A 25,729-nucleotide genomic window follows, 5' to 3' on the forward strand; every position below is an offset into this window, starting at 1 on the left:
TTGCTGCAGTTGCTGCTGTTCGTGTTGTGCTGCCTAATCTACCTCAAGGCCCACCCCTGCTTCCTGTGAGTCCCCCCCCAAACCCATGTGCTGCTGCTGCTGCTGCTGCTGCTCGTGCTGCTCGTGACTTTCTTCTTTGCTGCTTGCTGCAGTGTCTCTACAATCCATCTGCTCCCCTGTGCCCGTGTCTACAACAGCAGCAGCACCAGCAGCAGCAGCAGCAGAACTCAACTCCCCCCCTCTGCTGCTGCAGCAGGCTCCCCCCACACTCTCAAGCGATCCTGGTGCTTCCCTACTACCCAGTGTCTCTCGAGCAAACGTACAAGCTGCAGCCTCAGGTGCAGCAGCAGCAGCAGCAGCAGCATCTGGAGCTGCTGCTGCTGCTGCTGGCGTGCCAGGGGCCCCCGAGGGGCCCCCTCCTGAGGCAACACGTAATCGCTTCAAGGGAGGAGGCACCACTACGGGGGCCCTCCGACCGCGTCTAGGCCCTGTGCAAGCTGCTGCTGCTGCTGGTGCTGCTGGTGCTGATGCAGCAGCACCAGCAGCAGCAGGTGACGCAGATGCAGATGATGGGCTACGCATCTTTGCACACGTACTGCCTTTTGCTGCAGCAAGTGCTGCTCCTGATGCTGCTGCTGCTGGCAGTGCTGGGGGCACCGCTGCTGCTGCTGCCGTTGGTGGTGTTCTTGTTGGTGCTTTTGCTGCTGCAGGTGCTGAAACTGCTGCAGGAGCTCCCGGCTTCTTTCTTGCTGCTGCTGTTGCTGCATTTGCTGCTGCGGGTGCAGCAGCAGCAGCAGCAGCAGAACTCACCACACCTCCAACTGGGGATGTAGAAGCAGCACCAGTTTGAGCCTTACGGCTATAGTTCTCAAGACTGGTATGTCGCGTATTGCTGCTGCTGCTGCTGCATGTGCTGCTGTTGCTGCTGCTGTTGTTGCTGCCGCTGTTGTTGCTGTTGTTATTGGCCCCTCTGTTCATCCCCTTAGGAGCGGGGGCCTCTACAGGAGGGCCCCCTCCCTTATTTGTTTTATTATTCTTTTTTAATGCCTTTAATTGTAGACGTCTTACATGATTGAATTGCTCTTCTGATAAAAAAGGAAGAATTGCAGTGTACCCTATAAAGGGATTTGCTGCATTTAGTGGTTTTCCTGGTAGTCCTAGAGGTTTGGGGCCTCCTGCTGCTGCTGCAGCAGCAGCAGCAGAGGATGATGCACCACCACCTTGCTGCTGCTGCTGCTGTCGTTGCTGGCGGGCAGTTGCCTGTGCTGCAGCTAAAGATAACAGAGAAGAAACCGACAGAGGGGCCCCAGGGCCCCCAGAAGGAGGGGCCCCACCTGCTCCTGTTAAGACGTTGGATGTTCGTGGTGGACTGCTGTTTCTCGCTGCCTCTGCCGCTGCTGCTGCTGCTGCTGCTGCGCCGGAAGCCTGGGACCCAAGGGGGCCCCCCGGTCCTGACTGGGTGGGCCCCCTCCAGGGCTCACTTGAACGACTACCAAACTGCAAATAATCCCTGACAGCTAACATAACTTCATTAAATTTATTCTCATCTACTGCTACCTCTGTAGAGGCCCCCAAAGCCGTCCTCTTAAGCAACCCGGCGCCCTGAGGGCCCCCTCCCATACTCATACCCATGGGGCCCCCGACCCCCAAAGGGCCTCCACCACCACGACCCGTTAGGGGGCCCCGACGGGCCCCCCCCAACAGTGCACACAAAGGCTGCTTCCTAGATGGCAACATTGGCATTGTACCATATTTCTCTACCCAGTTTATACGAATAACATATGCAGCTCCGGATACACCAGAGGAGGGGCCCCCTCCTACAGGGGCCCCCACCGGGGCCCCGACCCCTGCTGCAGTGCCTGGAGAACCCTGCTGCAGGGACCAAGCAGAAAGAATGTAAGAATAAGAAGGATCAGATGGCTGCACCCTATTTGATGCTCTAAGACGTACTGTACCCCCCACAGAATAAGAAGATCCTCCCCCTGATAGGGCACAAGGAAGGAGGTATATCCAGCCGCTGCTGCAGCCGTTGGGCTCAAGGAAGCCTGCACCAGCTGCAGCAGAGCCAGGACATGCAGCTTCTGGTCCTGATGCTGCAGATGCCGCTGCCGGCAACGCAGAAGCACCGCCACTGCCATCTGTGCTGCTGCCATTGGCAGCAGCAGCAGCAGCAGACTCTGCGTCGCGCATGCATGCACTGGCTAAAGCAGCAGCAAGTTCTGATGCAGCTTCAACTACCATCATATCCTGCTGTCGCATTAGCTGCAGATTCTTAAGAGGCAACAAATAGACAAAGTGGCGGGGGCCCTGTGTGGTGGCCCCCCACATCCCATGACCCGCTGCAGCACTGGGGCCCCCTTGTGCCCCTGCTGCAGCTGCTGCTGTTGCAGCAGCAGCAGCAGCTGGGGTGTCTGCAGCAGCATTCCTTGGTGTCGCTTCGTCCTTAACGGCTGTTGGAAGTCCTCCTGGCAGCCCCGTAGCCATTTGGCTGCCTGCTGCTGCTGTTTGCTGCTGCAGTTGCTGCTGCTGCTGCAAACGTGCATCTGCGAATTGACTCTGTGCAGAAGAAGAACGTGAGTCCTGTGAATCTCCTGCAGTTGCATTTCTTGCATCTGCAGCTGCTCCTGTTGCTGCTGCTGTTCCAGCAGCACCACCACCAGATGCAGCACCAGCTGCAGCATTGGAAGCAGCAGCAGATATAGCAGCAGCAGTAGCAGGAGGTAAATCATAATCTGCAGGATTAATACTTCTAATCATATCATCTAATCTTTTATTCTTAATAAGTTGACGGAAGGCAGAGCGGCAAAAAGGACAAACACGTTCTTGCTGCAGCCGCTGCTCTATGCATACTCTGCATGCACTGTTGCCGCAATTAGCAGCACATTTAATTAGCAGCGGCTGCCTCATTAAACCCTTACAGAAGCAGCATATCCATTCTCTTGGTACCTTTTGCTTACGGGGGCCCCCCCTCTGCCGCTGCTCTGCACTCTCCCATTCTGCTGCTGTTAATGAGGATCGTGCTTCGTGCTGCACCACCTGTACACCCTGGGGCCCCGCAAGTACCCTCCTCTGTATCACCACACGAGAGAATGCATGCACTTGCTGCTCATCTCCAACGGCCTCAACAAGCTCTTCCGTGCTGCTATTGCCGGCGCTGCTGCTGCTGCCAGCAGCAGCAGATACAGGAGAACCCTCACCTGACTTAGCGCATGCACGATTGCCTACAAGGAACAGACGTAAGTCTATCTTACGTCTATAGTCCCCGCTAAAGCCGCAATGACGAGCTAAGAGTTGTTTTAATTCTCCTACAGTTACAGAAGGTGTAGATATAGGACATTCGCGGTAGGCACCAGAGTGCTCAGAGATTAAGCGGAAATATATCAACATCTCCAATCCTGCTGCTGCTGCTGTTCTTGTTGTTATTGCTGCGGCTGCAGAAGGGGATGCAGCAGCTGCTGCTGCTGATGGGAATGCTGCCGTATGCTCCTGATGATGTTACCCTTATGCGATTTATTCAGCACCACCGCTAAGGAAATGAGGGCAACTACAGTGTAGAGATCGCCCTCTATAACAAAAAAAGAAGAAAAACTGCACAATGATTAAAGCCCCAACATATGCCACACTGCATAGGGAGGAGTATCAGTCATAGTGCATGCATAATGATACCCTTCCTCCTCTGCGTGCTGCTGCTGCTGCAGCTGCTGGTGTCAGCAAGAAGCCGTGGAGGAGTTGTTCCTCCCTTGCTTCCTCTGACGGCACAGTGCAAAAAGCAGAAGAAATAAAATAAAGTGGGCCTTCTTCTTTTGACGAACTTAGACAGGCAGACAGACACACGCCACCACCCGACAGGGAAAATACGAACGTGAATGGCGGCACAGCACAGCGGGCCCCACTTTGTTATATTAAGAAATCAAATATAGCAATGCTTACACTTCCTGCACGATTTGCAAGAAGAAAAACAGGGAATTCTTGAAGCAGTGCGCAGAAGAATGACGAAAAGCTGTTGTCGCTACAGCGCGCGAAAAAAGCTGCGAAGGAGCGCCGTAAGGATTTTTGCAGTGCGTCGGGTGTCTCGGCAGCTCTTAAAGTGCAATAAATCAGAGAAATAAACGGAAAGCTTCATCTCTTCGGAGTGAATGAACGAAAAGGATATTGCAGATCGTTCAAGTACCTCAGAGAAAGCCCCGCCGCTTCCCTCCCCGTGTTTAGCCGCCGTGTTCATGTTTCAGCGGCTGGGGGGCTGATCAGAGCTCCGTTTCTTCAAACAAGAGGGAACTAGATTTCTATTTGTGCTCTTTTACTCCTTTAGATATCTATTAGCGCTTGAGGCTTTGAAAATACCCCCTACAGAACGCCGGGGGTTCTGCTTTCCTTGCAGATCCAGCAGCGGCTCGGCAGCTTCGTCCTGTGTGTAGCTGTTCGCTGTTCTCTCGCCGTTATTTGGAGTTTTCACAAGGCTTGGTTGTTTTTCTTCTCTTTTTGCTTTGAAATAAATCCGTATTCTTTCAATTCCCCCTCTCTTAGATCATGAAGTCACGCGGTCTGTAGGGGCGGTGTAGCGTTGCAGCATCCGATCTGCTGGGTTATGCGCGGCCTTGCGTCGTCTCTCTCCAGCACTAACAACGTCTTTTCGTTATTTTCTGTAATATCGAATCTGAAGAAGGTCATTTAGGGGGAGTTCCTCCCCGGCGCCGCCTCTTATTACCTCTGGCGGTGCTGCGTTGACTGCAGCAGCCAACAACGTTGAAATTAGACCCAAGACGACAGCAGAGAGAGTATACCGCAGACAAAGAGTGGCCCCCAGTTATTATATTGGGCCATTTAGGGGATATTAGCTTCTCCTCCAGCTGCAGCAGGGCAGCTTGGTGGTGCCGGCAACACCCCTTCTTCCCCTGGTTGCTGCTGCTAATGCTGCAGTAGGAGAGAGCACCTGCAGGTGGCAGCAACTTTGAAAAGAAGAGCCGTGGGAAGACACACCGGCGTCTGTAGAGTCTGCTGTGTGTTGCTATATTTATATTATATTGAATTCGATGTAGTATAGGGCAGTTATCCTGCCTGCATGCATGCACATTTGAAGGTTTTACATTTATTTATACATACATACACTCTATCCACCCCCCCAAACTCTAAACCCTAAACCCTCTTAAGCGAAAATGTCAACGTTTCGTAGTGAGCCGATGGTGCGGGGCACAATGGTGCTCCCGTCTTCTTTGCCAATAGCCCATGAGATCCTAGAGAGAATAGGTCGTTTAGGGGCTGTGCAGTTTGTTGATATGCAAGCAAATGCATTAGTGCGCCCTTATAACAACTACATTCAACGTATAGAGGAGATGGAGCGCATCATTCGCTTCCTACAGGAGGAGATTCGTTGTCTAGAGGGAGGCCCAGGTGCTGCGCGCGCAGCAGCAGCAGCAGCAGCAGGTGCCGGGGGAGGCGCAGCAGCAACGGCAGCAAGGCATGAGGGTTCCCTTGTGGTGGTTGCTCCTGAGGGAGAAAAGAGTTTCCTAGATAACGGCCATGGGTATGTATTAGATAAGGTGGAGGAGGCTTTGAGTCGGCTGTATGGACAGTTCGTGTTGTTTAAGGGAAACAACACAAATATGCAGCAAGAGAAGAATTCTGCACTAGAAGAGCAGTGTGTGCTGAACGTGGCAGTGCAGCAGCTGCGTCAGGGTGGTGCTGCTGCTGCAGTACGTGGCCCTCTATCTGGTGCTGCTGCTCCTGGGGATGAAGGCTTTTTGGATGGGGAGGATGGTCACACATTATTGCAGCAGCAACAGCAGCAACCATTACCACTGCAGCAGCAGATGTCCTTAGAAGAAGGTCTTAGTCTTGGTCTTGGTGTACCTATGGGGAAGAATGTCCCTGTGTCAGCTGTATCAGCAGTTGCAGGTGTTATTGCAACAGAAGATATTTCGCGCTACCAACGTACATTATTTAGATCTACAAGAGGAAATGCATTTTCTTTCTTTCAATCTATTGAGCAACCATTTACAGACCCTAAGACAGGGCAACAGGTACACCGTAGTGTATTCGTTGTGTACCATCAAGGAAGCAGCCAGTCGCTCCTACACGAAAAAATCAAAAAGGTCGCAGAAGCATTCAATGGCCAGTGCTATGAATGGCCACAAACATTCAGAGAAGCAGAAGACAGGCTGCAGGGTACGATTGCTGCCGCTGTTGTTGTTGCTGTGCTGCTGCTTCTTCTGTTTCTACGGTGCTGTCGCTGTGCTTCTGCTATTTCTATGCTGTTGCTGTGGTGCTGCTGTTGTACTGCTGTTGTTTTGCCGCTGCTGTGGGTGTCAATTAATGTAAAGTTATGGCGATAAAATTGTCTTCTTTACGAATATTAACATGCAGCAGTTTTGTTATAATGATAAATTTATTGAATGACTGCGTGTTAATTGCATCGTCGTAACCCTAAACCCTAGATTATGCTGTTGTAAATTGAGTGTTTGTTGCTTGTGCTCTATTTGTTGTTGCTGCAGCTTTGAGTGATGTAATAAAAGACAAAGAGAAGGCATTAGCAGCCTATGAATATTATTTCTTAGGGGAAATATCTACTTTATTAGAAGTGCCTCGTGAGGGAGGCTCCTCTCTTATAGAGGAATGGCGCATGTTCTGTAGCAAAGAAAAAGCCATTTATGCCGCTCTTAACTGCTTCGAGGGTACTTCTTATAAACCCTAAACCCTAAAATTCCCATTGACCCTAGAACGACCCGAGGGTAGTCTTTTGCCGCCTCTGTTGTTCGTCTGCATGCATGCATGCATGCATGCGTGCATGCATACATGTTTCTTGTTGCTTAAGCTAGCTGCTGCTGTCTTTTAGCATCTGCTGCTGCTTTCCTTTTTCTTGTAGGCCATGATATGACCCTGCGGTGTACCTGCTGGATCCCCAAGAAGAATGAGGAGAAGGTGCGAAGCATTCTGCGCTCAATGGAGATGGAAGGAGAAGATCAGGTAAATTTTTCGCTCTACATACACCTGAATTGGCTACTGCAACAAGTCGACTGTAATTTGCTTATGCCGATGCTGCTGGTGCTGTTGCCTCTGAGTTTATTTTGAATATGCTTGTCCCCTTCTTTGACTGTTTTGTTTACCCATTAATCGAGTATACCCAGTTTTTTATTGTGCCGTTTTTCGGGTGTCTGCATTAGTTTTCTTTCCTTGGTTTCTTTGAATGTTCTGCTAACTCAAGTGCTTTCTTAGCATGTTGTATATGGCCTGTTGCTTTGTTTTCTTATTTTCTGTATTAAATATGCCCTCTTTTTTGTTGTGTTTCCTTTTAGGGATCTGCATTTCTTCTAACGGAGAAACATTTGCCTGCCGCGATGCCTCCCACCTACTTCAAGTCTACAGAGTTCACTGACCCTAGCCAAATGCTCGTAAGTAGAAAATGCCAATTAAATAGAAGCTTAGTGGTATACGCATATAGTAAATATACATGCATTATTAAACAGAAAAGGTACCACTGCAGATGCAAGCAGCAGCTAGAACCGTTTCATTAGCACTTACAAGTAAACAGTGCTTCGAAGGTGGAGTATAGAATATCCACACCCCACCAGCAGCAGTAGCAGCAGAGAGCGAGTATGAATCGGCAGCAGATATAATTGTTCAGTTAGTTGTACAGTCTGTCAGTGTTTCGTTATGTGTCGGTTTATGTATGCAGGTGGACACCTACGGTGTGCCTCGCTACGAAGAGGCGAACCCTGCATTTTTGACTTCTGTGACATTTCCGTTTTTATTTGGTGTGATGTATGGAGATATAGGGCACGGGGGGATCGTGTTTTTGTTGGGTTTATATTTAATGTTATTTAATAACCGCATAAAGCTTGGAGGGGGAATGTTTAGCAGTTTCCTACCTTTCCGTTACATGCTGACGCTGATGGGTTTCTTTGCCTTTTATGTTGGCTTTCTTTATAATGACGTCTTTGCTCTCGGGGTAGACATTTTTGGATCCAAATGGACAGAAGAAGGCGCAGAAGACCTCAATGGAAGTATCCGCATGAAACAAGTGGTAAGGCAATACACAAATTATAATGATAGGAGTAATCAAAAGATGATCGCTTTCCTCGTTTGTTGATGGTGGTGGTTATATTTATGGTGGTGGTGTTGATGTTGCTCATAATATGCTCGTCTTAACGATGCTGTTGTTACTGGCAGTAGTGATAATGATAATAATAATATTGCTAATAATAGTTGTTCCGATGATGATGTTGATGATGATTTTGCTGCTGATGGTTGTGTGGATTATGGTCATGCTGCTGACTGTGGAGTGTTGCGGCTTCTGCATTCGGCGCTGCTGTTGCTGACGCTGTAGCTGTTGTGAATTTGTTTTGTTGTTATGTATCTGTGTGTGCAGGGAGAGGATCCTTATCCGTTTGGTATCGATCCTGCATGGAAGGGGGCCACAAATGAGCTGTTGATGACGAACTCGATTAAGATGAAGCTGTCAGTGTTGGTCGCCGTTGTGCACATGGGGGTGGGTGTGATAATGAAGGGTTTGAATGCGTTGCATTTCAACGATATGTTGGATTTCTTCTTCGAGTTTATTCCCCAATTTGTATTTTTGACGGTTTTAATCGGCTACATGAACTTCATGGTAGTTTACAAATGGGTTACACCTTTAACGCACAACAAACCTAACCTCATCAGTGCCATCATCAACATGTGCATGATGGGGGAAGTAAAGCCTGAGGATCAATTGTACGCAAACCAGCAGACAGTTGAACGCGTTCTGCTGCTGCTCATCGTGCTTACTGTGCCCGTTATGCTGCTGGTTAAACCGACTATCTTGGTTATGCGCAAGAAGCGCGCTGACAAGGAGGCAGCAGCTGCTGCGGCCAAGAAGGAGCAGGAACTGCCACAGCAACTTCTAGAAGCAGGAGAGGGCGCTGCCGCTGCTTCAGCAGCAGCAGCATTACAGCAACAGCAGCATCATCATCAGGACGACCAGCACGAGGGGGGGAAGGACGATCACGAAGGAGCGGGTGCAGGCGATTTGTACATATTTCAGATGATTGAGACAATAGAGTTTGTGCTGGGGACGATATCGAATACAGCCTCATACTTACGCTTGTGGGCTTTGTCGCTTGCTCATCAGCAGCTGTCTTTAGTGTTCTACTCACAAACAGTTGTTCGTGCCCTCGAGCTGTCCGACAACACCGCTTTGGTGTCTGTTGTTTTGTTTTTTGTGTTTGCCTTGTTCGCCTTCATCACCTTTGGAGTCATTCTTTGCATGGATCTTCTCGAAGTGGCGCTGCATGCGCTTAGGCTGCAGTGGGTGGAGTTTCAGAACAAGTTCTTTAAGGGTGACGGGCACAAGTTCGCGCCTCTTGACTTCATGGTGGTGGTGCAGGCAAAGCCTAGTGGATAAATGCAACATATTATTTCATTATATTTACATTTTCTTATCTTGGGTCATTTCTTACCTATTTATACATGCATTTCATATATATTGTTATAATATCTATCGCAGCATGCTTCACAGAAGAACCAACGCATGCGATGCAGGCGGTGTGTACGCGTCTAAGACAGCAGCAAACAAACAGCTGAACTGTATGCAGGATAGGGCATTTTTATTTATGCCGTGATTCGAATTTCATCAGGGGAAAACCAACAAGTTCGTCGTGGTGTTGCTGCTCTAGGAATCCATGAGGAGGCGGGGCGGCTGTTAAGAGCTTCGAACGGCAGATGCACAGGCAACAGCAGGCGTGTGTGTGTTTGTGTGCCAGTAGTGTATCTGTTGTTTTTCTTGTATTTAGTAGTGTTCGCAGCCGCATGCGTGCATGCATATATGCATGCGTGCCTCCATCACTCACTTTCTTGTTTCTGTATCGTAAATGCAGAAGGGGTTTCAAGATGCTGCTGTGTGCAGCTCCTGACGATAGACATTGTTTGTCTCGCCTTGGCGACACAAACAAACGAAACCATCAGACAAATTAGGCACAGATCAATGAACAAATATAACACCATTCTGTAGGCAACTTCTCATCAGGAGAAAGAAGCCCCATTAGAGCGGAAGCAAAACAGAGCACAGGCATTCAGGCAGTTACTTGTTGCATTGCAGGTGTATAGCGCTACCTATATTTAGTGTATATTGTGTAAATACATAGGCTTAAATAGGGTTGACGCTTCGTAGAAGTTGGGCGAAATGCCGTTGTCAATTGCTGCCGCCGTCTTTGGGTTTGCAGCTGGGTTAGGCCTTCGGGCCTAGATAGGAAGAGGTGTTTAGGGTCTGGGGTCTACGATATGCGCAATAAGGTGGCATTTTGCTTCCTTGTGCAGCTACTCCCAGTGCGTATACATGCACGTGTATACATATAATATGGGATGCATATAGATATAATTGTTCGGTGATCTCCGAATAAGACGTTTGTTCCAGCATATGTTGGTAAATTCGGCAAGACTGTCGCGAGCTGGAACCCAACGTTAGTAGGCAGCCTACATGCTTGCAGAACTATGCAACAACTGTCTAGGGTGTTAGTGTATGGAGAGGAGAATAAGTGTTTATGCCTGCATGTGGGGCCGTCTTGCATCGTTAGTTTCAGCATCATGCGTTCCAAAAACAGATGAGTGTACGGGTTGCATTAGTTTAGGCAAACGAGCAACACAGAAGAACCTACGTGAGTAAAAATAAACAATGCAAAATAATATATTTGTTTCATAAGTAGTAGACACAGGTTGATCCGTTCTGCTGAATGTAATACACCGGACTGGTAGGCATTTGCAACTTTAGCAGAACGGATCAACCTTGCATCTCTTCCACCCCAATAAATAAAATTAACTATATAAACGTACTTATTACATAAATCTAAGTTTTATTTTAGCTCTTCTTGTCTATAAATATGCTTCGATTTGTGGGCCAAGTTTGTCTCGCGAAACGCAACAGCAGGCAGTTAGCCTACGCGGGTTTGCTGCTTGCGGTGAGGTGTCGGAGTCCTCGACTGGCTCACTGCAAGTAGAATTCAAGCTTAAGTGGCTTCAATGTACATAAAAGTAGTAGATAATTTCAGGTTTTTGAAACCGTTAGATGTTTTTTGTTACTAGTGGACAGGTGAGGCAGGAAGGGCTGCCTCCTGGCGGTCCTGCAGTACTACTTTCGGCAGTGTAGCTGCTTCCTGGGGCTGGGTGTCTTTGTACTGAATGAGATGGCATTAAGGTAACCGTCTATGGATCAATGAATTGTTCGTATTATTTATCGCTCAATGATTAGTTTACATTGAAGAGGGAACCATATTCCATTTCTCGCGGCCGGCGAGCGCTGCGCCTTGCTAGGAGGGTGGTCAGGCCTCTACTGCAAGAAGCGTGAGGCAATTCTTCTTTTGTTCTTTTGCTGCAGGTTTCTCTTCTTTGAGGCTGGAACCTGTTCCAATCCTTCTCTTCTGCAAAACACTCTTCTGAACAGCTCTAGGCTCAAGTTCCCTTGAGACCGTCGCTCCCGCATGCATTGCGTTCAGTCTAACCTCACCTGTCCGTCTGTGTGCTGGTCGTCTCTAGTTTACCCATTTGTTTCTTGCTTTTGGTGTCTCAAGCTATTTTTTTGTTTGCATTCGCTCTATGTACAGAAGGTGTAGCTGTGGCGCATTATTGTCCCTGGATCGCGGCACTTCAGGTTTCAGCGTTTCGCAGCCCGTACTGATCAGCTCGGATTTGGTCGTAGATGAGGCACAACTCCCCAGTTGATACTCTCAACAAAGAGTCGTTACTGTAGAGAGACCGAGTTTAAGCTATTTTAACTCTGAAGAGCCTACCGTCAGATGCGGAGTTTCTGCTGATATAACGGGAGCAAACGCACCGTCAAGTACTAAAATTTCATCATTTTGAAGGCGAGGAAGTTCATCATTAAATGCGGCACTTCAGAAGTTTCCTCTTGAGAAAGTTCAACTCCTGCAAAAGACTCTCAGCGGATACCAGAGTGTGCGAATTCAACAACCAATACAACGTCTCAGCGGTTACCACCTGGGAGAGTTCAACTGCAACAACACGAAACCAGAATTTCCCACGTGAGGAAGTTCATTGTCAGTCTCCTTCCATTCGTGCAAAAGTGTGATTTTTCTATTCCTCCGCCACGGCTATGACCCGTACGGCGGCGGATCGTCCCGCAACTCTAGCAACGGTTACGAGTTGGATGGGGCTGACAGCAGGTGTGCTTACTTTGATTTTGTGGTGTTTCCTGTTGCCTGCAAGCAAAGTACGTTTGTCTGTTGAGCCTGGGAACTTCTTGGGAGATGTGAATCAAGAACGGTGGCGGCAGGCGTTGTTCTCCTTTACCCCGGAGGTGTTTGTGGACGTTTGGACTCCGTTTATTTTCGGCACAATTTCCGTCGTTGCGCACTTCAGCAGCTTCGAGTTCTTCATCACTGGCGACTTCTTCCGCTTTTTCTTTTGGAATCTAATCATGGCGTTGTTCGGCAACTTAGGTTATGCAGGCGGCCTGGGCATCATCTGCGGCAGCTTCACGCTGCTTGTTGCATTCTTCTCTCTCGTCTGTCTCTGTGCATGCAACGGACCTGCGAAACTCAACTTAGACCCTTTTAGCAAGCAGGAACTCCTCGACTTCTGAGAAAACAGAGGCGGGTATAAGGAGGAGGCATCTCCGCATAGAAGAAAAAAAATACAAGGTAAACGCTCGGCTGGTGTTTTTAGGTGCCTTTCAGCCACAAGAGGTGCGTGGGTGGGGGCTGTAAACCCTAGACCCCAACAAAGCCTTCCCTGATCAGGAACTAGTTGCTCTCAGGTTAGGGTTTAGTGTTTAGGCTGAACGTCCTTAATGTGACAAAAGGGACGCTGCAGATGGGCCGCGCATTTTGGAGGGCCTTTTCTGCTGATTGCAGTTTTGCTTACAAGAGGCAAAGCACAGCACAAACAAGGAATATCGAAGTAAATTGTTTGAGCTCGAGTGGTGGAAGCATGGAAACAATTGGGGGGAAGGGCGGAGGGATCACAGACACCAGAGCGAGGCGCACGTGAAACACGTAAGCGGGGAGTGGGGGAGGAACACATTAATACATACATGTATATGTAGATAAATTAATAGATTTACGGGAGGTCGAGGCGAGTAATTCGCCCAGCTAGCACTCATAGGTGGGAACAAGAGCAAATTGTACATGCATGTATTGCGCCATTGTTAATGGACAAATAGCGGGTCAGTATTGAATACCAATAAGGTGGCACTCTCTTTATTAACGGGGTTTAAGTACCGTCTATTAGCACGACGAAGTGGTGCATAGTTAAACAGCCACTTATTGAAGGTGCATGTTGAAGGTGCATGTACTATAGTCTCTTGATTACTCTTATTTGGCTTCGTTTGGTCGTCTATAGGACATAAGGGGGTTAGAGGTTGAGCTTTATATCCACAAGAAGTTTCTGCTATATGTAGTGCTGGTTTCGCGTGTGCCTGAGCATGCGCTGTGGGCGGAGGTCTCTTGTTACTTCATTAGCTGCTACTTCTCTAAATCGTATGTTGAACAATAAACTGTATTTTGAACGAAAATAATTAAAGTAAACGATTCTTCTCGGCAGGAGGACAGCAACTCTGCGCGCAACACTGGCTGGCCAATGGTCTGTCTGCCACTCTTTGTAGGGCCTTCCTGGCAGGGGCGTCCCCAGCATTGCAAAGAGATTGTTATATGCACTTGCACAAAGGATTAACTGGACTGAGTTGTCATCTAAAAAGTATTCTCAGAGATAGGGAAGCAAAGAGAGAAACCCAAACTAGCTAGCCGCTGTTAAGGACCAGTGGAGCGGAGCCCATTAAGGGACTTAACAGCTGGATATGCTCAGCAGTTACCACAATATCTCAATCTGTATTTAAATAAATGCATTTTGCATAATACATTTGGTTCAGATCTTCATCTTTTTGTGCCCATCCCTGTCCAGCGCTTGGACGGCAGTCGGCGGCGCCGCCCTAGCCACCGCCCCCTCTTATTGCTTTGACCCTCTTTGACCATTTATTTCTTCTTTTTGTAAATTTTTGTCATTTACGCGAATGCATCTAAAGAATTTTACATTTATTATGTTTTCTTTTTCTCGGTGAATGCCTGGTGTTGCTTGTGAGTCTCCCTGCAACAAACGGCATCGTGTGCGTCTTCTGGAGTGTTTTGGGGTGTTTTAGTGTTTAATTCAAATTATTTCTCTCCTACCTTTCATTATTTACAACTGCTGGATTGTACTAGAGCTACTGCTGAGGCGGCTGCCGCCCATAGACTGTATCGATGAATCGAGGTCACCTGCTTGGGGGGAGGAGTTCCCCCCCCATCAGCTGCAGCCGGAGACAGCTCACCGGGCCCACAGGGATGTCCTCAGGTGTCTGTACAGCTTCGGGTTTGTTGAGTCGACTCTATAGTCGCCAGGTACATGTGGCGCCACCGTGTACCCGTGTTATTTCTTGTGAGAGGAAGGCACCAGAAATGGTGCCTGAAGAGTTGCTGTCGATGTTTAAAGAACTCTCAATGGACGGCAAATTGCCTCATATACTCGAAAGAACAACACAAGAAAATACAGAGGCTTCTCTCCAACTGGCGCGCCTTCAAAGAGAAAAAGAATGGGTGAGAACAGAGACAAATACACAACAGCAGACAGCTATAAGGGCAGGGCAGAGAGAGAGAGAGACAGCGTAACAGAGCTAAAGACATGGAGACACCTAGAGGAGGGACAGAGGTAGATCACTAGAGAGGGAGACACGACCACAGTTGAGGCACAGAGACACAAAGGGCGTGTAGAAGAGAACAACAGAGAGACAGACGCAACACAGATGCAGCACAGGGCTGAAGAGGCCAGACACCAGGGTAGAGAGAGGGAAGGAGGCAGATAATAAAAGTTAATAAGAGGACAATCTGTGTTATTTTTCTCTTCTCTTTCCCCTTTTAGTTGGAGTTGCGACTAACCAAAAGAAGAAAAGATATTCAATTGGAGCGCTCGCAAGTGGAGGCACTCGGCCAGCAGATCTCTGCCATTGAAAGGAAATTACAGGTGCGCCTCAAGCCCTAAACCCTAAACCCTAAACCATGGGTATTTGTTTGCTGCCTCCCTCTGTTACACCTCCAACTCTCTACTCTATTGCTTCAAGAGAGACAACTACTTGTGATTATTAAGAGGCACCAGGAGAAGTGCTGCGTAGGTGTTTAGGGTTTAGGGTTTACGCGTATCCACATCTGCAGCAGAAGACTGGAGTTGGTTTATTTATCTCCTTTTCATGCAGCGCAACAAAGAGGCAAATAAAAGGGTTTGGAGAGAGCAGAGACACCTGGAGGCAACAAGAGCTACTCTAGAGGAAGTTAACAGTACCCTACAGAGAGGTATGTCGAGCGTACCCTAAACCCTAAAATAGGGTTTGCTCGGTGACTAGGGTTTAGGAAGAGCACTTCGAGAATCCAACGGATCCTGCGAGTTGAATAATTAATTAACTAATTAATTAATTAATTAAACTTGCCGTGTCTTCTGTTTCTGTTCTTGCAGAAAAGAAAAATATTACACAAGAATATCTTGAGGTAGGTGCTTGAAGATTATGCCTTCATGGCTATAGTTTAGGGTTTACGGTTTAAGTCTTTAAGGTTAGAGTTTAGGGTTTAGGGTTTAGGGTGTATAAATGAGGGTTTAGGCTTAGAGTCTAGGGTTAGGGTTTAGGAAATTTGTGGGGTTTTGCTGCTGCACAGTGGGTGGAGAAGAAGAATGAATTTGTTGCGGAGACAGCAAAAGAGAGGAGACAGGCGGATGTTGTAAGGGTGAGTAAATAATAAAGGAAGACAGCATAATATAGTTATAAAAAAGGGGACACAAGGAGACACAGAGAGGGGGAGAGAGAGGAAGAGACACAAAGGAGACAGAGATAGGAGATAGGGACAAACACCTCCGTTGTTAGTGGCTTAGTGTTCATGTTCCTTATTGCCAACAAAAAAACAATAAAAAGGGTTTAGGGTTTAGGGTTTGTGGGTGTTATGCTACTACAGAGACAAAGAGGGAAACAAGTTAAAGGATTGCTGAGGGCATTAAATAGGGAGTCTCGTCTCCAAGTAGAGAGAGACATATTGGTAGGTTATAGACAGGAGGCAGGAGGAGAGACAGGAGGAGACATAAGGAGACAGGAGGAGACACTCATCATCATATGCGGTGTATTGTCATCTCTTTTCCTGTTTTAGCTGCTCTTGATAGCTGACTATACACCCGATATCAGCCCCACTTTGTTCCTCTTTGCATGCAACTCTGCATGCACTGTCTTTGTTTTTACTTTTTTCTTTTTCTCCCACTTTGCTCTTCTTACTTCTTTTTCTTCCTTCTGTCTCCCTTTGCTATCTGCAGCGGCCCTTCGGCGGCTGTCTCCGCATACAGCCGACGACGAGGCCAACAAGGAAGGCGAGGAGACCGCAGCACAGAGAAGCAGCAGCAGAGTTAACCGAGCCCTCTCCCCACCCCACCCCCCACCCGCAAACCCTAAACCCTTAACTAAACCCTAAACCCTAACCCTAACCCTAAACATTAGACTCACTTACAGCGCGGCTCTACCGCTGCCCCTAAACCCTAAACCTAATAAGGGAACTTTAACAGCAATAAACCCTAAACACTTCTGAGGGTTCGTCCTAACAATGGCAGTAGACAGTGCCACTGCATCTAAACCCTAAACCCTAAACCCTAAACCCCACACCCCAAACTCCTCTGCAGCTAAGCCGCAGACGGATTTGTTAACGAGGGTCTAAGCAGCAGCATCTGCTGCTGCAGCAGTTGCTTGGAGACAGGGTAATCGTCCACTTTAAGTGTTAGCTGAATTGCTGAATTCTTTAGCAAAAATAATTTAAGTTTGAATAAATTAAAACAAATTCTTAAAACAATTCCCCTCCTGCAGCAGCAGCAGCAGGAGAGAGAGACAGTGGGGAGGAGAAGGGAACTGTATATTCTTTATACATGTATATTGTAATGAGGGTCCTCCAGCTGTACGTACAGCTTAGCAGTTCCGCTTCCTGCCTGCTGCTGCTACCCCTGAGGTGTCTGTACACCTCAGAACTGCAGCGGCGACTTCTCGTGCATAGCGAAGAGACGCGCCTGCAGCCAAAGTTTCCCTGCAAGGAAATGAGGATCTTGTTGACTAACAGGTGTATCTGAAGGAGGGAGGAGGGCATCTATTGCCCTTTTTATTGTCTCTCTTTCCTTATTAGGAGACAGCAGCAGACGGCGCAATGCAGGCAACACCACCGCCTTGTCCCCCCAAGACATCTGCAACAACTTCCCTTTCTCTCCTGAATGATTCCCTCCTTCAATATAAGCAGCAAGCTGCTCCGCTTCCTTCAACAACACCGCCCCAGACCCTTCTGCAGGGGGGGGCCCCGGGGGGCCCCCCAACCCGCTGCCCTGTGCAGGACCTTCCCCCCCTTCCATACTGAAGGTTGGCTCAACTGCATGCAGCAGAAGCAGCAGCAGCAGCTGCTGCTGCTGCTGGCGACTAGAGCAAGGAAACCTTCTCCTTTCGAGCTTGAGTTTTGAATACACCCGAAAGACTCCTCACAATGTCTCCTTACAAGAGCGAGTTAGATTCCTTTTAAAGGGAAATTGTCAGGTTTGCCCCCGTCTAAAGTCAAGGGGAGAGGGATGGAGAGAGGGGCCTCCTTCAGGTCGAGGGGGGCCCCCCTAGCAGCAGGTTACGAGGTGTTGCGGTGTATGTACACTCCACCGCCGCCCCAGCAACGGGTGAGTCCACAAGAAAAGCAGGAAGTGGTGACCCTAAGGCCAGCAGGTACACGAAGACGACGGGTGTTGGGGAGTGTGGCAGATCTCGGGTGTACGTACAGCTCACTTGCGAGAGATGGGGGGGAAACGGGGTAAAAAAAGAAAGAAGAAATTGAATCTGTACGTTGACAGGGAGATGTAGATGCTGTAAATGTATTTTTCTTTAATTCAATTTAACAAGGAACCAAAGAAGGATGACGAGCAGCAACCTACAATGCAGCATCAGCAGTGCAAGGGCACTGCTGCTGGTCTCGTGCTGCAGGAGCGTCAGCAGGAGCTGCTGCTGTGTTGCTGGAGTTGCTGCCGATGTTCACCTGTGTTTTCTTCCCCCTTTCTTTATTTTAGGAATTTACATGCAGCTCAGAGACAATAAATATATTAAAGTGTGGGCGGTGGCTCTCATCAGCAGCTTCTAACTGGGGCAGTGCCGATACACTCGGCTGCTGCCACTGCCGCTGCCGCTGCCGCTGCCGCTGCTGCTGCTGCTGCTACTCGGTTAGGCCAGCCAACGTTCCTTCGAGTGTCTCCGTTTCTTTCTGCGGAGTCTTTCAGCTTCTCCCCGACCTTGACGCCCGGAGCCGCCACTGCTGCTGCTGTTGTTGCTGCTGGAGCTGGAGCTGCTGCAGGGGCTGCCGGCAGCCGCCACCGGCACAGCAGTAGCAGCTGGCTCGCTAGCAGCAGCGTGACAACGAACAACAACGGGAGCAGCAGCAGCGTATGCAACAGAAGTTGCTGTATCAGTCTCAGCAGCGCGTAACGGAGCAGTCTCTGCTATCTCGCTCTTGAGCTAGCGCTTGCTGCTTCTAGGCAGAGCCAGGCGTGGGGGATTGGCAGTACCCTAGTTTCCCCTAAAGGTTAGATTTGGAGGCCCCTGAGGGCCCTGTGGGGGCCCCCGTGGCCAATAGAGCTGGTGTGAGGTGTCTGCTACCCCTTGTCGTATCAACGGCTAAAAAGTATTGCTGCAGTAGTACTGACTGAAGGAAGCTTGTTGCAGCTGTGGTGTCTGTACACCTCAATTATTGAAGATGTCTTTCTTCACATCCAGCTCGATGGATAAACTGGGGTCGCGTCTTGCCTCCATTGTCTCCACTGCATCGGAGAAGGTCAAGGAGGCGGCAGAGAGGACGTGAGGATACACCTGAATACTATATATAACCTATATTGCATTATATAATATATTATACTATACCCTCCTTCTTATTAACTATCATAAAGGGATTTCTTATCAACTTGTTTCCTTCTTGTTGCTGCTCGCTTATCTATACACACAAAGCCATCCTTCTGTCCAGCATCATCATCACCACTCCTGCTGCTGCTGCTGCTGTTGCTGCTGCTGCTGCTTGGGTCTGCAGCCTTACAAAAGAAACTCCTCTGGAGCGCAATCTAAGGGAAGCAGTCAGCGACAAGAATTGGGGATGTCCGACATCAATTCTTGCAGAGATCGCGCGCGCCTCTCACAACTTGTGCGTTATTTTTTCTTTTTTTTTTTTTTTCTTTTTTCTTGTTCTTTCCACCCCATATAGTAGTGTTATTATATTTTATTACTTCTTTTGTTTACTTCTTCTCGTCATGTTCATTTATTTTATGTATTATTCCCTTATGTATATATTATTATGTGTATATATAGAGGCATATTCCCTTCGTCTTTTATAAAGAAAAGACATTCTTGCTCTGTAACCTCGGCCTCCTTCTATTCTTTTATTGTTTGCATAGTAGTTGGCCCTTTTTCCTTGTCTATCTCTGTTGCGTCTGTCTATTGCCGCGGCGGTTTCTCCTCTACTTCCTGCTGTCTGTACACGTCAGTCCCCGTACAGCCTCTCGTGCGTCTGCATATACAGACACAGCGATAGGAGACACCTCGTCTGTCTCTGTCTCTGTGGAGAGTTTCTTTCTTTTGCGCCATATCTTGGTTCTTGCCTTTCTCATTTGTTCTTTGTCTTTTCTTGGTTGCTACATGTGTACACCATGTCTCTTTATATCTGTCCCTATCTATAATCCTTTACATTGTTGTTGTGTGTCCCTCTGCCTTCTTTGTCATCTGTGTGGGGGGTTTCGTTGTGTGCCGCAAGACCATGTGTGCGGGTGTGTCTTTTTGTGTTTGTGTCTGTGGAGGGTGTCTGCTGCATCTGCTGCTCTTGCGTGTTGCGGTGTATGTACACCTCAGCCTCGACTTCCCTGTTATATCCCGCACCATGTGGGCTGCTATTTCTGAGGCCCCTAAACGTTGGCGCAAAATCTTTAAGGTTCGTCTTTAGTATGCGGGACGTAGTTCGGGTGTACAGACACCTCTCGTGCAGGCAGACAGGCAAACATGTTGCCGCTGTACACGCAGATGTTACAAACACAAACGCTCAAGCAGAAGCAGCAGCAGAGCAAAAGCAACATCAATGGGAACAACGAGAGCAGCAGCAGCAGCACGGGGAGCAGCAGCATCAGCAGCAATAGCAGCAAGAGTGTGGTTGCAGTCTAGGAGTTCCTTTTGTTTGTCTTATTTGTTGTATTTGCTGCTAATCAGGGGTTAACTATGTTGGAGTACATGCTAAAGAATGGACCCGAGAGGTTCGCTGAAGAAGCACGAGACAGAACTTATCTACTCAAGTCCCTACAGAGCTTCAGCTGGTCCGAAGAGGGAAGGGATAAAGGGGCAGGCAGTAAGCACAAACAAGCATGCATGCATGCATGCAGTTGAATGCATCCAACTGCATGCATCCAACTGCATGCAAAACTCCTCCGTTTCCATGCATGCATACACAATCTTGCTAACATGTACGCATACGTGCACACACGCATGAATGCGTTGAGCTGTTTGGGTGTCCCTTCTGGCTGCATGCCTTTGCCAGACATTCTGTATCTCTCCGTCTATATACTGTCTCCTCAGTCGGCTTGTGTCCTTTGGGCAACAGCAGCAGCAGCAACAACAGCAACAGCGTTGTGGGGATGTGTATATGCTGTTCAGTTCGGGAGAAAGCAGGGCTCTGCACAACGTTGGTATTTGACGCTGAGGAGCTGAAGGCAGCTCGAGAGACAGCAGCAAAAAACAGAGACAAATACATTGGCATATCCTCGGCTTCTTCTATGGTCCCCCGCAGCAGCAGCAGTAGCAGTAGCAGCAGCAGCATCAGGGGACAGACAACAGCAGTTGGATTTGGCAGCAGCACGAAGCCTTCTCCATCTCCGCAGAGAGACACGTACGTCTGCCAAGGCTGAACACTGTAGTTTTGCTTGGATTTTCCATTAAATTAGATGAACATAGTTGCAAATAATGGGTTTAAGTAAGGCCCAGGGTCCAGGGTTTAGGGGTTTTGTGCTGCAGCAGCCGAGGTGAGTCAGCCGCGCCGCCGACAGTTGCATCTCGTTCGTCATCGGGGAAAGAGAAGACAGGCTCCTCAGGGAAGAAGGGGGGCAGCAAGAAGAGTGACAGCGGCCCCTCAGCTGGTGCCAAGCCCACGGAGCAGAAGTCTGCGGTGTACGTGCACCTCAACTACTTGCTCCGGCACTTGCACAGATGCATGCACCCAGTGCTTCGTGTTTAAACCGAAGTTATTCCTCTCCTTGTACACACACAAGACATCGGACTCCGCTGTTATCTCCTGCAGATGCAGTGACTTCCGGTGTTGTCTGCCACTAGTGTTGCTGCTGGTGACTTTTGTGCTGCTGAGCATGTTGGTTTTTGGGGTGTACAGACAGCAAGCAGACTTACTTGGATTTGACAGCCCACCTCTTGGACAGCAAGAGGCGCCAGCGGCCCCTTCTCCCTTTGCTTCAGGTGACTGTTGCATGCATGCGTCTTGTGTGGGGTTGCATGCATGCTTGTTGGGAACAACACCGTATATGCATGCGCTTCTCACTATATCTCCTGCGATAAAAACCTACGCCTGAGAAGCCCTCGAGACTGGCTGCAGCAAATACGTAGTCGAGCCCTGAACAATCGTACTACATTGCAAGAATTCCCGGGGTTTTTATAGGGGAAGAATATATTTTATTTTCCGGTGAATTTGGTGTGTATGCAGGGACGAGCGTTTGGGGGGAGCAAGTCGTTTCCTCAGGCGCCGCGGAGGGAGCAGGCAGCAGCAGCAGCAGCGGCCTTGGTGGCTTCTTCCTTCCTCCTCCCCCAGGGACCAGTGTGCCCGTAGGCAGCAGCAGCAGCAGCAGCAGCAGCAATGGCGCAGGGAGAGGGGTCCCCGCAGACGTTGCAGGCAACAGTAGCAGCAGCAGCAGTGATGATTTGTTCGGGGGGTTTCAAGCGGCAGCTCCAACCCCCACGACTACTGCTACAGGGGCGATATCAGGAAGTAGCAACAGCCTGGATGCTGTTGCTGCTGCCTTTGCTGCTCCCACAGCTCCTGCTGCTGCTCCCCAATGGAGCAATGGTGAGATCCCTTCACATTACGTGCTCTGGCTGCTGCTTCAACTGTCGTTTGAGCTGTTGCTTCAGTTGCTGCGTCTTCTCTGTCTCCATCCCCATGACCTCTTATTGAATTCATATCTTCGTCATTGCTGTTACTGTTGCCGCTGCCGGTTGCATGTTTCAGGGGTTGGAGGGGTCGGAGGTGGTTTCGCATCTACTCTTGAAGGACTCAGCGGCTTCAATGCAACGCCAGCGGGTAAGGAGGAACGCCAAGAGCAAGCAGGCAGTTAGTGACTTTTGTTTTGTTGCTGAGTCCCTGCTTCCCAATACCGCGGGGTGCAGATATTTGCGCGTTATGCTGCCGCTGCAGGCGCTGCCGATGCAGGAAAGGGGGCGCAGGGCGCTGCTGCTGCAGCGCCGCAGCTGCAACAATGGCAGCAGCCATTCACCATGGGCAACAATAGCAGCAGCACCAGCAGCAGCAACAGCAACGCTCTCGCGTCGCCTCAGGCTTTCACCCTGAGCAGCAGCAGCAACAGTAGCAATAGCAGCAGCAGCATGAATATCCCCCAGCCATTTAGCCTGAGCGGCAACAGCAATGCCACCTCACAGCCGTTTTCTCTGGGCAGCAGCAACAGCAGCGGCACGCAGCCACCCAGTATGGGCACAGCGGCAGCAGCGCCGCAGCCTTTCTCCCTGGCGGGAATGTCGTCACAGCCCTGGCAGCAGCAGCAACAGCAGGCTGCTCCAAACTTTGCCTCGGGACAGCCCAGCCTATTCTAGCTCAGGGGCAAAGGGACGAAGGCCTATGGGTGCAGTAGCGCATGATGCAGCAGCAGCAGCGGTCCTTGCTGCGGTGGTGCTCCATTTAGAGTAGCCGTTGCAGATTTTGGACGGCAACGTGGAATGTAGCTGCAGCGGGTGCTGCTGCGAGCTGCTGCGGTGCTGCCATAGCAGCACGTGCTTCGGCAGCAGAAGCAGCAGCAGCAATGAACGCGTTGCAACCACAGACAGGCATGTGCAGCCTTTTAGATATTTATTCGTGCATTGAATTACACCTTGTGTTCGTTGGGCGCCAGCAGCAGCTTATCTGTAGCTAGTTAGACTACTCACACAGTTCAACGGGCCGTATATCTAACTGAGAGCTTCCTGCTCCCAAGAGAAACAGGCAATACTGCTGCTACGAGTGCTGTTGCTGCAGAGCCAGTTGGAGTAGCGTAGGCATTTCGGATGCGGATGAGAAAGAGAGTCTCAGCTTAAAAACCTTGCTGTTCCCCTACCTCGACATATTTATAAAGGGCGCTGTTGGGGCATTGGGTCTTGTCCGGCTGTCTACTGCAGCCGGCAGCCCCATCAGCAGCAGCCACCGCTGCGGATATAGCAGTACTCTGCTGCTGCTGCTGCTGTACAGTTGCTGCGTGGTGCCATTACCAGTGCATCTGGCGTAGCTTCTGGCCGTCGACTTTTACTGTCGACACCCTGAATGCGGAGGTGGTGTGGATACACCTGGGTTGTGTAGATGGCCTACGAGTACAGGAGCACTGCGCTCATCATAACGCAGATGATGCCGAGAAATTCGAGGAAACCCATTCCAATCAAAGTGTATGTGAAGAGATCTTCCTTGATTGAAGGGTTCCTTGCTGTTCCCGAAACTAAAGCAGCAAACAGGGATCCGATCCCCTGTGCAACCCCCCCGACAGACATCAACGCCACTGCAGCAGACAGGGTGGCCACTCCTGCCTCATGGCGAACCGCTCCGTATTGAGACAACACCGTAGAAGGCTGCAAACAGACAAGCAAAAAACTATACAGAGACGAATGGAACAGGGAAGTGCATTCACACATGCGTGACCCTTTCTTCCGCACATAGGTCAGTCAAGTGTGGCAAGCCTCAGATGCAGCTGTCTTGGCACTGGTCTCACACACACAGAGGAGGAACCGACGAAGGAACTCTCCTGGGATACGTATTTGTGTACATGAAGCGGGAATGGACCGGAGTTCACGTAATAAAGCCATAAAGAGACGGAAACTGTCTCAGCCAGCCCTAGTGCACGGGGACCAACAGTTAGGGATGGAAATTGAATCACCGGGACGACGACAGACGACCACGGAAACTACACAATTAGCAAATCCAAAAAAAAAGCATTTACAAGCAGAGACACTCAACCACAGCAGTACTGCAGCGAATATGGCCACGACCAATGGACGTGCGAGCGACGATGTTAATGATGGGATCCGTCCGTCTCGAGTTCTCTATGAGAGCCACTTTACATAACAGCCTTATCTACAGGGTGTATAAGAATTACGGACACAGAAATAGGCTGTTTGTTGTGTCTTACGGTCTTGCTCAGGGGTGCCAGGCTTGCCTGGGGCAAACGGCCTGCAGGGGGCTGCGGGATTGCGCTGTGTCGCTGTAAGAGAGGGACTGTACTGAGAGAGCGAGCACAAAGAGAAGGGGAAATAAACCCAAAAACTGAAGAAGTTGGGTTGGCGTGGGATGCGGAGAGAGAAAGGGCCCGACGACAGACACAGGGGGGCACAAACATCATGCGAGCGGGGACAAAGAAAGCCATTTCCGCTGACTTGCCGAGTTCAAACAAATCTCCTATATATAAGCAACAGAACTAGTCACTCATATTTGTTCCTGCGTTCTTAACTTCACAACACAGCCCGCTTCGAGCACACGGAACACGAGGGAACCACAACACAGCCCCACGCACCCAAGCGGCTGCAGCTCCGCGTCTTCTCTCTCTTTCTCTCTAAGAATAGACGCTTATTTACGTACAAGCTTTTCAACGAAGAATTTTTGTGAATGTAGAACACGTTTAGTGGGCGCATTAACGACACTAGCGACTCTGGCCTTCACACCCAGCTAGCAGACACGAGTTACTGGAGCAACACAGGCAACGCGTCTGCAGTTGCGTGTCGTTTTTTTTCCGTTATGTATCAACAGAAGCTATGACTATCAAGCAACGTTGTACTAATCTACTTCCATTAACTGTGGCGAACGCCACGCTTGTGGATATCTCAGGGTTTCGTACATGGAGCCAGGCAGTCGTAGCAGGCGAGTTCCTTAGAGGAAGTTACTTCGTATTCTTAGTACATTTATACTTGCTAGCCCTTAAATTGGACTAATTAGAGTTGTATCAGCTATATTACGTGGTGATAATACTCTGCTATAAGCACCCCAGAAGAAGTTAACATCAGTATTTTTATAAACTCCAGTAAACGGCGACTACTTTCTAAGTATTTTGTTTCTCTGATCTAGCACAGTCTGCGCGATGCTGGCAAATGTACCCGAGGTGAGCATATGTGCCCCTATATCGCCCTAGTAGGCAAAGGGTACTCAAGGAACAGCCCTGAAGAACGGTGCACAGTGTTCGCCAATTCAGCCAAGGAGGCGTAGGTGTATTTGTATGTGGGGATGTCTTGCACATTCAATTTGCAGCAAGGGGAGCAGGAACTCATGTCAGGTCACTCCTTTCTCATAGGACCTCGGCTTGAGCAGCTGATCTCATCGCCTTCAGGCTAGGTATAATTGCCAAATGTTTTAAAGAAGCTCTCACATTAAGTATTATTGTTTCAATACAGCTCACACTACCCCTCCGATACGATCCAAACACCGCGTTGCATTAATGAATAGGATTGTGACATAATCTGCAG

At 49.2% G+C, this 25,729-nt stretch overlaps 6 protein-coding genes across 6 annotated transcripts; 4 read left to right on the top strand and 2 right to left on the bottom strand.

The window, feature by feature from the left end:
• Positions 1 to 33: 33 nt before the first annotated feature.
• On the bottom strand, positions 34 to 3,387 carry EMWEY_00005390 (dense granular protein GRA10, putative; the record flags this gene model as incomplete). Its single annotated transcript, XM_013478156.1, has 1 exon — positions 34 to 3,387. One exon carries the CDS (start codon positions 3,385 to 3,387, stop codon positions 34 to 36), a length of 3,354 nt encoding a protein of 1,117 aa, XP_013333610.1.
• A 1,766-nt stretch (positions 3,388 to 5,153) lies between these two features.
• On the top strand, positions 5,154 to 9,376 carry EMWEY_00005400 (vacuolar proton-translocating ATPase subunit, putative; the record flags this gene model as incomplete). The annotated part of the gene is made up of 6 exons (XM_013478157.1): positions 5,154 to 6,162; positions 6,489 to 6,668; positions 6,860 to 6,960; positions 7,290 to 7,385; positions 7,670 to 8,017; positions 8,363 to 9,376. The coding sequence occupies 6 exons, from the start codon at positions 5,154 to 5,156 to the stop codon at positions 9,374 to 9,376; spliced, it is 2,748 nt and encodes a 915-aa protein (XP_013333611.1).
• A 2,700-nt stretch (positions 9,377 to 12,076) lies between these two features.
• Positions 12,077 to 12,565, top strand: EMWEY_00005410 (hypothetical protein, conserved; the record flags this gene model as incomplete). The annotated part of the gene is made up of 1 exon (XM_013478158.1): positions 12,077 to 12,565. One exon carries the CDS (start codon positions 12,077 to 12,079, stop codon positions 12,563 to 12,565), a length of 489 nt encoding a protein of 162 aa, XP_013333612.1.
• Positions 12,566 to 14,411: 1,846 nt separating this feature from the next.
• EMWEY_00005420 (hypothetical protein, conserved) lies at positions 14,412 to 16,139 on the top strand (the record flags this gene model as incomplete). The annotated part of the gene is made up of 4 exons (XM_013478159.1): positions 14,412 to 14,549; positions 14,872 to 14,973; positions 15,657 to 15,725; positions 15,951 to 16,139. 4 exons carry the CDS (start codon positions 14,412 to 14,414, stop codon positions 16,137 to 16,139), a joined length of 498 nt encoding a protein of 165 aa, XP_013333613.1.
• An 853-nt stretch (positions 16,140 to 16,992) lies between these two features.
• On the bottom strand, positions 16,993 to 17,370 carry EMWEY_00005430 (hypothetical protein, conserved; the record flags this gene model as incomplete). The annotated part of the gene is made up of 1 exon (XM_013478160.1): positions 16,993 to 17,370. One exon carries the CDS (start codon positions 17,368 to 17,370, stop codon positions 16,993 to 16,995), a length of 378 nt encoding a protein of 125 aa, XP_013333614.1.
• Positions 17,371 to 18,743: 1,373 nt separating this feature from the next.
• EMWEY_00005440 (EPN3 protein, putative) lies at positions 18,744 to 22,849 on the top strand (the record flags this gene model as incomplete). Its single annotated transcript, XM_013478161.1, has 10 exons — positions 18,744 to 18,844; positions 19,071 to 19,181; positions 19,883 to 19,961; positions 20,234 to 20,369; positions 20,675 to 20,906; positions 21,035 to 21,184; positions 21,402 to 21,484; positions 21,729 to 22,088; positions 22,251 to 22,322; positions 22,437 to 22,849. 10 exons carry the CDS (start codon positions 18,744 to 18,746, stop codon positions 22,847 to 22,849), a joined length of 1,737 nt encoding a protein of 578 aa, XP_013333615.1.
• Positions 22,850 to 25,729: the final 2,880 nt, after the last annotated feature.

Source organism: Eimeria maxima, genomic scaffold, assembly GCF_000499605.1.
Source record: "Eimeria maxima Weybridge genomic scaffold, Emw_scaff30, whole genome shotgun sequence".
Taxonomy (NCBI): Eukaryota; Apicomplexa; class Conoidasida; order Eucoccidiorida; family Eimeriidae; genus Eimeria; species Eimeria maxima.